Below are 10,816 nucleotides of genomic sequence, written 5' to 3'. Positions count from 1 at the left end.
CACATCCGGGTACCACCAAGTTTAGGAGGTGCAGGAGATCTCTGGCTGCTGCTTTTGACAAGCCGTGCTTCACAATGAACGCCAGGAGGAGCAGGAGGAGGGCTCCCATTGTGACTGAGGAACCAGCATATATCTTCTTCTCTCCACAGAAAAACTGCTCCTAGTAACACATGACAGGGCAGAAATATGCTTTAAAAGCTAAATGCAGTAGAAATGAACCAAAATGTCATCATTTCCATATGTAAAAAAAATGACAAATGAAAAATAGTAACTGTTGGATCTTCTTCTGTAGTTTCATCATCAGATGAAGCAGAGTTGGTCGTTCCTTGGTGCTACAACATATAAGAGAACGAGATACAAAATGTGTATTGAGGCAGATGATGTTTCTTAAACAGAGTAGACGAGGTGAAGGCTGGCAGAAATCTAGAGGATATAGGTGCCTGGAACCTTCTTATAGCCTCTGCACAATTATGAGTGGGGAATTTTATTGTAGAGAGTATCTTACTATAATATAAAGCACCTGTAGGTGACTGTGGCTGTGATTTGGCACCATGTAAAAAAATTGAAATGAATTTTAAATAAATTAGCTTTTGTGAGCAACACATTTTGCAAGCTGTAATCCTGCCTCTTTCTACTAGGCATAGGACATTTAAACGTGACGATCTATGGATGTTATTTAAGTGGCAGCCTTCAGTCTATGAAAAAAGAAGAAGAAAAAAACAGACTCAGTCTCCTCAGACTGCCATGTTAAAACTTCCTGTATGCATATACGCTACCATTTCATGGTCTGGATCTACCTCTTTGGTTTCTGCTTTCCCAGCTGACAGATGACTGGCCTACGAGTCAAAAAAAGATGGATGATGACCATCTCAATGGCATAATTTTAATATCCTTAAAATACTTTTCACTCAAGGCAGCTTCACGTACCGTAGGATCTTCATCTTCGTCAGAATCAGATGAGTAACAATCTGTGTCCCCATCATTATAGACTGTGTTATCTCTCGCAATATGCTGTCATGGATTATAGCACAAAAACAGAATGAGGAACCTTTTTCATTTTAGAAGTATAAAAACTTCTAAACATATCAATAAACTACATATGCCGGATCCATGATTTAATCCCAATAATAATCCCATGTAATGTTTGACACCCCTACTTTACCATTACATGCTCTGAATCTCCTCTTCTGTCATCTGTAGGCCCAGCAGACACATGAGTGGCCTGAGATAAAGAAAATTATGATTTCTAAGCATGATATGATCACATTCAACGTTTATATATAATCACCATAGGATGTTTTGTATCTTCAGTATTAGATACTATTGTCTCCAAGTACTCCAACTAACTAATGGCCTCAATAAGAAATTTCATTCACCACCTTTTGACAACAGCTGTACTACAGTTAGGTCCATAAATACTTGGACAGAGATAACTTTTTTTTTTCTAATTTTGGCTCTGTATATTACCACAATGAATTTTAAATGAAACAACTGAGACTTTCAGCTTTAATTCAATGGGTTGAACAAAATGATTACAAAAAAAAATGTCAGGAACTAAAGCACTTTTTAACACAATCCCTTCATTTCCGGGGTTCGAAAGTAATTGTAATTAAATAACCTAAAATATAATGTTAATTTTTTTCCCTTTTTAATCCTCTGCCAGGCCTTTACTGCAGTGGCTTTCAGTTGCTGTTTGTTTTTGGCTTTTCTGTCTGAAGTTTAGTTAAGGTTAGGTTAAGATCAGGTGACTGACTTGGCCATTCAAGGATATTCCACTTCTTTGCTTAAAAAAAAACTCCCTTTGGCTGCATGTTTTAGGTCGTTTTCCATCTGTATTATGAAACAGCGCCCAATCAATTTGACTGCATCTAGCTGGATTTGAGCAGACAGTATGTCTCTGAACACCTCCAAATTAATTTGGTTGCTTCTGTCCTGTGTCACATCATCAATAAACACTAGTGTCCCAGTGCCACTGGCAGCCATGCATGCCCAAGCCATCACAATTACTCCGCCGTGCTTTACAGATGATGTGGTGTGCTTTGGATCATGAGCTGTTCCACACCTTCTCCATACTTTTTTCCTGCCATTATTCTGGTAGATGTTGATCTTGGTTTCATGTGCCCAAAAAATATTTTCCCAGAACTGTGCTGCCTTTTTTTGATGTTTTTTTTAGTTTTTTTGTTTAGCAAATTCCAGTCTAGCCTTTCTATTCTTGAGGCTTATGAGTGGCGCCTTTATTTACTTTCATGCAGTCTTGTCTTCATGGTAGACGTTGATATGGATACGCCTACCTCCTGGAGAGTGTTGTTTCACTTGGTTGGCTGTTGTGAAGGAGTTTCTCGTCACCACGGAAATGATTCTGTGATCATCCACCACTGTTGTCTTCTGTAGCCATATAGGGTTTTTTTTGCGTTGCTGAGTTCATCAGTGCTTTCTTTCTTTCTACAGATGTACGACACTGTAGATTTTGCCACTCTACTGTTTTAGCCATTCTCGAATGGTTGTTTTCTGTTTTGCAGCTTACAGATAGCTTGTTTCACTGCATGGAGAGCTCCTTTGACCGCATGTTGTCTGCTCACAGAAAAATCTTCCAAATGCAAGCACACCACACAAATAAACTTCCAGCGTCTTTTATCTGCTTATTGACATTAATGACATAATGAAAGAATTGCCCACACCTGCATATGAAATAGCCTTTGAGTCAATTGTCAAATTACTTTTGGTTCTTTTAAAAAGAGGTGGGACATATTAGGAGCTGAAACTCCTAAACCCTTCATCCAATTTAAATGTGGATGCCCTCAAATGAAACCTGAGAGTCTACACATTATGTCCATGTTCATTATATAACTATAGATGGAATATGTTTCAGTAAACGGGTAAAAAAACAAAAAAACAAACTTGTGTCAGTGTCCAAATATACATGGACCACTCTGTGTATTTCACATGTATCTAGAGTGGCCAGGGAGGATAAATAAGCTTCTTCAAAAACTTCAATGACTGCTCCTATAAAAAGATGAAAAATGCACTTGATTTAAATCTGGTTGCTTATTTTATTTTCTCCCTAGAAGTGTGACACTGGACAAAGAAGCTTGTTTGGTTTGTGCACAAAATTTAAATCAGGTAAGTTTACTCTCTTTTTGCACATTTTTACTCTATCCTTGTGGCCAATGTTATAGCCTCTCTGGATTTTAAGTAACTTTGGATTCTTCTCTTTCTAAACCTTAAAAATTCTCAAAACGATAATTTACCGTTTGATGGTCTGAATCTGTTCTATCATCTGGTGGCCCAGCAGACCCATGATGAGCCTAGAAGACAGGACTTTGCTATAAACATCTTCATATGATCATTTTAATATTGTGAAAGAAAAAGCATTTCATTTACTGTAAGGCTCACATATACGGGTGCTACTTCAGTATCAGATGAGCGGAAATATATAATCTCGACATGAATGTGACGTTACAAACTTTCTGATCATTAACTGTAAAATAACATTTAATTTTTTTTCTAAGGTTTAATAATTCTTATTATATAGTATCAGTATTAAGGTATTTTACCTTTTTATGGTTTGAATCTCCTCTTCTGTTACCTTTTGGCTCAGTAGAGCCATGGCCAGCCTGAGAGACACAAAAAGATAAATTAAGGAATCTACACATATTTGGTAATTTAAAGATGTGAAACATCAATTTGTAGCTGCCAGTGATTTTTAACAGGAGTATTATCATTGTTGTGGTTGACAAGCCTCATGCATCACTATTTGTGATCATGAATGTTTTCCTGTCCTCTATGTGGTCTGTCTTGTCCTCAGTGTTTTACTTTCAGTTATGCCTGTGCGTTTGTCTCTCTGCTTGTTCTATGTCCTAATTGTCTAGTTGGTGTTGTCATGTCTACGTCTCTCCATGTTTCCGGTTTTATTTAGAAAAATCTGGTGTTTCCATGTTTAATGTGTATAGTTGTACGTTCTCTGTGGTGTCATTATGTTTATTCCAGTCAGTTGTTTCCCCATGTGTTTCCACTTCCCCTGATCACCTCCTGTGTGTATTTAGTCTGTGTTTTCATTTAGTTTTGTCAGGTTGTCTGTTTTCCTTCTCCCCGTCACTTCAGGTTTCCAATGTCTTTATGATTCTGTGATTCTGAGCGGTGTTTTGTTATTGGACTTCTGTGCAAATCACAGTTTGGCCATAACGAACACCTTGTTCAAACACAAGAGTGTCCATAAGTGCACGTGGCACCAGGACGCTCTAGGCCGCAGGTCAATGATCAATTTTGTAATCGTATCAGCAGACCTGCGACCACATGTTCTGGACACTCGGGTAAAGAGAGGGGCTGAGCTGTCAACTGATCACCACCTGGTGGTGAGTTGGATCAGGTGGCAGGGGAGGACGCTGGACAGACCCGGTGCACCTAAAAGCGTAGTGAGGGTGTGCTGGGAACGCTTAGCAGAGGCCCCAGTCCGTGAGATCTTCAACGCACACCTCCGGCAGAGCTTCAACAGCATTCCGAGGGAGACTGGGGACATTGAGTCCGAATGGACCATGTTCAGCATCTCCATTGCCGAAGCTGCTGCTTTGAGCTGCGGCCACAAGGTGGTGGGTGCCTGCCGTGGTGGTAACGCCCGAACCAAATGGTGGACACAAGAGGTGAAGGGAGCCACCAGGCTGAAGAAGGAGTCCTATCGGGCTTGGTTAGCCTGTGGGACTTCGGAGGTAGCTGACAGGTACCGACAGGCCAAGCAAAATGCGGCTTGGACAGTGGCTGAAGCAAAAACTCAGGTGTGGGAGGAGTTCGGAGAGGCCATGGAAAAAGACTTTCGGACTGCCTCGAAGAGATTCTGGCAAACCGTCAGGCGTCTCAGGAGGGGAAAGCGGTGCTCTACCTGCACTGTGTATAGTGCTGGCGGAGCGCTGCTGACGTCGACTGAGAAAATTGTCGGGCGGTGGAAGGAATACTTCGAGGACCTCCTTAATCCCACTGACACGTCTTCCGAGGAGGAAGCAGAGTCTGGGGATGAGGGGAATGACCCGCCAATTTCCGAGGGGCGAGGTCACTGAGGCAGTTAAACAACTCCTTGGTGGCAGAGCCCCTGGTGTTGATGAGGTCCGCCCCGAGTTCCTGAAGGCTCTGGACACGCCTCTACAATGTTGCGTGGAGATCAGGGGCAGTACCCCTGGACTGGCAGACCGGGGTGGTGGTCCCCATCTTTAAGAAGGGGGACCGGAGGGTGTGTTCCAACTACAGGGGGATCACACTCCTCAGCCTCCTGGGAAAGTCTATGCCAGGGTGCTGGAAAGGAGAGTTCGTCCGCTAGTCGAACCTCGGATACAGGAGGAACAATGCGGTTTTCGTCCTGGTCGTGGAACACTGGACCAGCTCTTTATCCTCTCAAGGATACTTGAGGGTGCATGGGAGTTTGCCCAACCAGTCTACATGTGTTTTGTGACTTGGAGAAGGCATTCACCGTGTCCCTCGGGGTGTCCTGTGGGAGGTGCTGCGGGAGTATGGGGTGTCTGGCCCATTGCTACGGGCCATTTGATCCCTATACAACCGTTGCAAGAGCTTGGTTCGCATTGCCGGCAATAAGTCGGACTCATTCCCGGTGGGTGATGGGCTCCGCCAGGGCTGCCCTTTGTCACGATTCTGTTCATAATTTTTATGGACAGGATTTCTAGGCGCAGCCAAGTGTGCGGAGGGCTTTCACTTCGGTGGCCTCAGAATCTCATCTCTGCTTTTCGCGGATGATGTGGTTCTGTTGGCTTCATCGGGTGAGGCCTCCAGCTCGCACTGGAACGGTTCGCAGCCGAGTGTGAAGCAGCGGGAATGAGGATCAGCACCTCCAAATCTGAGGCCATGGTTCTCAGCCGGAAAAGGGTGGAGTGCCCACTCCGGGTCGGGGATGAGTTCCTGCCCCAAGTGGAGGAGTTCAAGTATCTCGGGGTCTTGTTCGCGAGTGATGGGAGAAGGGAGCCGGAGATCGACAGACGGATTGGGGCTGCAGCTGCAGTAATGCGGACGCTGCACCGGTCCGTTGTGGTGAAGAGGGAGCTGAGTGTAAAAGCGAAGCTCTCAATTTACCGGTCGATCTACGTCCCTACCCTCACCTATGGCCACGAGCTGTGGGTAGTGACCGAAAGAACGAGATCGCGGATACAAGCGGCAGAAATGAGCTTCCTCCGAAGGGTGGCTGGCCTCTCCCTTAGAGATAGGGTGAGAAGTTCGGCCATCCGGGAGGGGCTCAGAGTAGAGCAGCTGCTGCTCCACATCGAAAGGAGCCAGCTGAGGTGGTTCGGGCATCTGACAAGGATGCCTCCTGGGCGCCTCCTGGGTGAGGTGTTCCAGGCATGTCCCACCGGGAGGAGGCCCCGGGGCAGACCCAGGACACGCTGGAGAGATTATATCTCTCGGCTGGCCTGGGAACGCCTTGGTGTTCCCCCGGATAAGCTAGAGGAGGTGGCTGGGGAGAGGGAGGTCTGGGCTTCTCTGCTTAGGCTGCTGCCCCCGCGACCCGGCCCCGGATAAAGCGGAAGAAGATGGATATATGGATGGATGGATGGAGTTGTTATAGCCAATGTTAGTTTTTTCAGTTTAGGTTTTAGTTTCGTAATAAAGGCTCGCCTTTTGTTTAACCAGTAAGTAGTTTTCTTTCGTGTTCTGCTTTTGGGTCCGTTCCTTTAACCCCCCGGAGTTCCCCACCTGGTAACTGCTGTTACCAAAAAATCTATGGCGGGATAATAATGGCCGACCAAAATATAAGTCAGAGTTAGATAAAGCACATTCCTTCAGTGTTAAAAGTGGGGCTGCACCTATTGATTCCTTAGTAACTGAGGATTTTATCAATTATTCCATCAATTAAATGACTTATCGGATAAGAAATACTTTTGTCTCGGCAATAGTGAATATTCAAACGAATAAAAAAATAAAACAAACTGCTCCTTAGTTTCCATTTTACAAGTTACAATGTTTTAACAGTTGAACTCACTTTAACTAACAGTTTATGAAGGAAACATTTTATGAAACATTAACAAAATAATTAATCACAATACAATATAATGAAGCATCAATACAACCCAAACAAGGCCATCAAATAAAATAGTCTTTAGTTTCGGTCTTACTGGAAGACTTATATTAATAAAGAGCTCTGACAGTGTTGTCTCCTGGATGAGGCAGATTTGGTGTGTCTTGACGTGTTTGTGTGTGTGTTTGAGCATTTAACGCAGCATATCAGCATTTTCATTTATGTAATATAATTTATATTTATATTAACCTACATTAGGAATCACTCTGGCAGAAAGTGGGACTAATTTAACCATCATGTCACACTGAGTTAAGAGTGTACATATGCTTTTATTTTGACCTCTGTGGATTTGCTGTAGATTTTGTCACTGTTTAAAACAAACAGCGCTGGGTGGGAGGTTCTGAAAGGTTCTCTTTTCTTCACGTTGGAGCTCGTTTTCTAGTAAAGGTTACCGGCGCTTATAGGAACAGCGCTCCACCTGAGCTAATGGCTCCATCTCTCTGCTCTCTGCCGGGTGTGCAGATCCCATAAAAAACTATGACAGCATCATCTTCACTGCTGCCGGTGTGTTACCAGTCTTTTTTCGTTGAAAACATGGGGACTGCCTGCATTAATGTTGTAAAGCTTTTTATTCACACGTATGCTCCCAGATGCATCTTCTCCTGCAGGTCTGATTTTAGTTGCAAACGTGGGAGAAACCCTCGCCTTTATAAGTTGAGATCTACGCAGTCGTGCATTAATTTAAATGAAGCAACGAAGCAAAAAAATAAAAAAATGAATAAAATAATAAATAATTAAATAAATAAGATGCGTCGAAGATGTTTTATGTATTATTTTTGTGATCCAGTTATTTTAATCAACTCGATGACTCGCTGCAGCCCCGCAGAGGTGCCTTTATGCACGCATGGCTGCACGATTTACTCTTTGCAGACTGATTATTAAGGTTACCTCGTTGATGATCTTTGTCTTTGCAGACGTCTTTGTAGGGCGTCCACTTCTCGGCAGAGTAGCCACAGTATTGAATCGTCTCCATTTATGCACAATCTCCCTGACTGTGGAGAGATGAATACCCAAAGTGCGTGCTATTATTTTATACCCTTTTCCAGTTTTGTGCAAATCAACAATTTTGGCTCGTAAATCTTCTGAGAGCTCCTTTTTACGAGGCATGATTCACATGAACAGGAATATCCATCAATAAAAACATTTGAATATATTTGTTGAGGGATTCAGCCACCAGGAAGCGCTCCCTCTGCACCGGAAGTGTGGACTTTTTCCTCATTATTAAAAAAACCAAACAAACAAAAAACAGGACAAAAAACAACAACTTTCTTTGGGATTCTGACAACCTAATAATTTGTTAAAACAACACAGTATGAACTGCAAAGGTTATGATAACCAGAGATAAGAAACTTGCACTCTTTTAAATTCCAGCCTTTTCTTCTTGACTGCTATAAATTAACCAGAGCAGGTCAGTGATTTAATGTAGTCTCTATTTGAGGTTCACTCTAAGGAATCAAAATATGTAAAAAAAAAAAAGAAAAAAAAGAAAAAAGAAAATCATGAAATTTCAAACTTTTTCCAACAAATGAGCTGCAAAGTGAATAGGAAATCTTGTTAAGATTTCTGCAGGGTTGGAAGGATGATGTCTGGTCTTCCAGCAGTCAGTTTCTGGAGAAATTTCTTTTTCATAAGTCCTAAGAACATCCCAGAACATTTATTGGTTTGATGCACACTTCTAACTTGTGTTAATTTTGTTGCCACCATATTTCACTATGATGGTGTATGGCTGGGTTTCATATTGAAGGAGAAAAGTGACTTAAACTCAAGCAGCACCCACTGGGCAGAGCATTGTGTTGTTAAATGAAGTGTATCCTGTAAAAATCTCCCACTTTAATAACACCACCATCACCATATTTCCGTAACAATGCTTTTAAAAATGACGTCAAGAAAACTCCAGCATCTTTACCTTTGTCATACAAATGTTGTTCTAAACACAAATACCTCAAACTAAGATTTTCCCCAAACCTGTGTCCATCTTCTTTCCTTTTCTTTTCTTCCCCTTTGTTGGTATTAGATCCACAGTAGACAATGAGATTAACATCTTACTGATAGGAGTGCCCTGAGTGGCTCAGTGAACAACTCATCATGAGGACAAGAAGAAGAAGCATCAGCAGTTCCCCTGGGAACAATGACAGGAGACAACCCGGAGTGTCTGCAGACTCACAGTGAAAGGAGGAAGGTGAGGCTGGGTTTAAGAAAACACAAAACAGGAATTTCACAGTGTGTGATAGACAAGACACAAACGTAGTACACAGTAAACAGCCTGTGGACTGACTTAATGGTCATTAATGCGATCTGACATTCATCTTAGTCACAAGACAAACACAATAGGTTGACAACAGAGACAAAAAAATTTTCATGTTTTCAAGTATTGGATAATTCTAGTGTTGGTGGAAGAACTGAATCTTGTAGATGGCCAAACCTTTTGTCAGGATAATCTTGTTTGTACAGTGTTGTGAAAAGGTATTTGACTCCTTCCTGATTTCATAGTTTTTTGCATATTTGTCTTGGATGTTAAAGATAATGAGACAGATTTAAATATTACGCCAAGATAACCTGAATAGTTCAAAATTGTTTTTCATTTATTAAGGTAAAAAAGCTATCCAAACCTGCCTGGCCCTGTGTGAAACAGTAATTACCCCCTAAAGATAATAACTGATTTTGAAACTTTTAAGACGTGTTTGTGATAACTGGCAATGAGTCTGTCACTTTGTTGTGGAGGAATTCTGGCCCACTTTTCTTTGCAGAATTGTTTTAATTCAGCTACAGATTTGCCCGAACAGCTTTGGTACACCTTGATTCTCAAACTCTCTCAGTGAATGGCTCTGTTGAGATCAATCTACAACTTTTTTACATGGGTTGTACTCTGATATTCTGAACTCTCCAAAATATGATTTTTTTAGGGGTTCCAGGGGGGTGACTCCTGTGATTGTAGAAAGAAGTCACATTCTACATTAGTCGATGGGGAAACAGCCCCAAATCCCCATGGACCAGTGCAGATCCATCTAATGACAACGATAATGATGGTGATTTTAAAGACTTATGTGTGTGTCTGTCATTACAGCTAAATGAGAGAAACAAACAAAGATGTTCTGAAACTTAAGGCAATTTTTCAAAGATTCAAGTTTTTAATCAAAGCTGATATTAACAATTTGATGTTGAATAAAACAAACATGAAATTGAAGGACCTTCACTGGTAGTTTCTGCTACATACCAAACATATGTACAGGTGCACTTTAATGTACAACAAGAAAATTGCACAACTGAAAAAGATAATAATAAAATAGTATTTTTAATGCACTTTGTCCGGCTGGTGCAATAAGAGCATAAAGTAATGCAATACAGAGGTTGTGCTTATTGCATGTTTCGGTACTGCCCATGGTAGGTTGCGTTGGATGTATCACCTGTTGGAAAATAGACAGCATGTTTTCTTATTTGAGTTATCTGATTTAATCAGGGGTTGTCAAAGTGGCGAAGGTTGGTTGGAGCATTTCCAACATTCCCAACCCAAGCTCAGAGAGGTCTGACATGAATCATAAATGACAGACTTTAATGTGTCTCAAACACAGGCATTCTCATGACATATAACTGACCCACGTGTTCAATCATGAAGCATTTGGAAACAATGTCCTGGCATGTTATTGCACACAGTTCATTTGAGTTCCTCACTTTTACAAGGAATTTGGCGATGTTTGTGTTGATCTGTGTGTCCTGGATAGTTGGCTGTCTGGTTAGTCGCTGCAGCTG

General features: G+C 41.8%; 1 protein-coding gene across 1 annotated transcript in view; it reads right to left on the bottom strand.

Moving 5' to 3' along the window:
• LOC102312488 overlaps positions 1-10,816 on the bottom strand; it is a gene marked incomplete at its 3' end in the record, with an annotated part of 37,163 nt that continues 26,347 nt past the window's right edge. Inside the window, 2 exon segments of the mRNA XM_005921917.3 lie at positions 1-160; positions 273-332. Of these exon segments, the coding sequence (XP_005921979.2) occupies positions 1-160; positions 273-332 (220 nt within the window).

This window comes from Haplochromis burtoni, unplaced genomic scaffold (assembly GCF_018398535.1).
Source record: "Haplochromis burtoni strain Fernald_Lab_line unplaced genomic scaffold, NCSU_Asbu1 Contig_52, whole genome shotgun sequence".
In the NCBI taxonomy this organism is placed as follows: domain Eukaryota; kingdom Metazoa; phylum Chordata; class Actinopteri; order Cichliformes; family Cichlidae; genus Haplochromis; species Haplochromis burtoni.
Note: the sequence above shows the minus strand (reverse complement) of the source record. Positions and strands in the feature narration are given on the sequence as shown.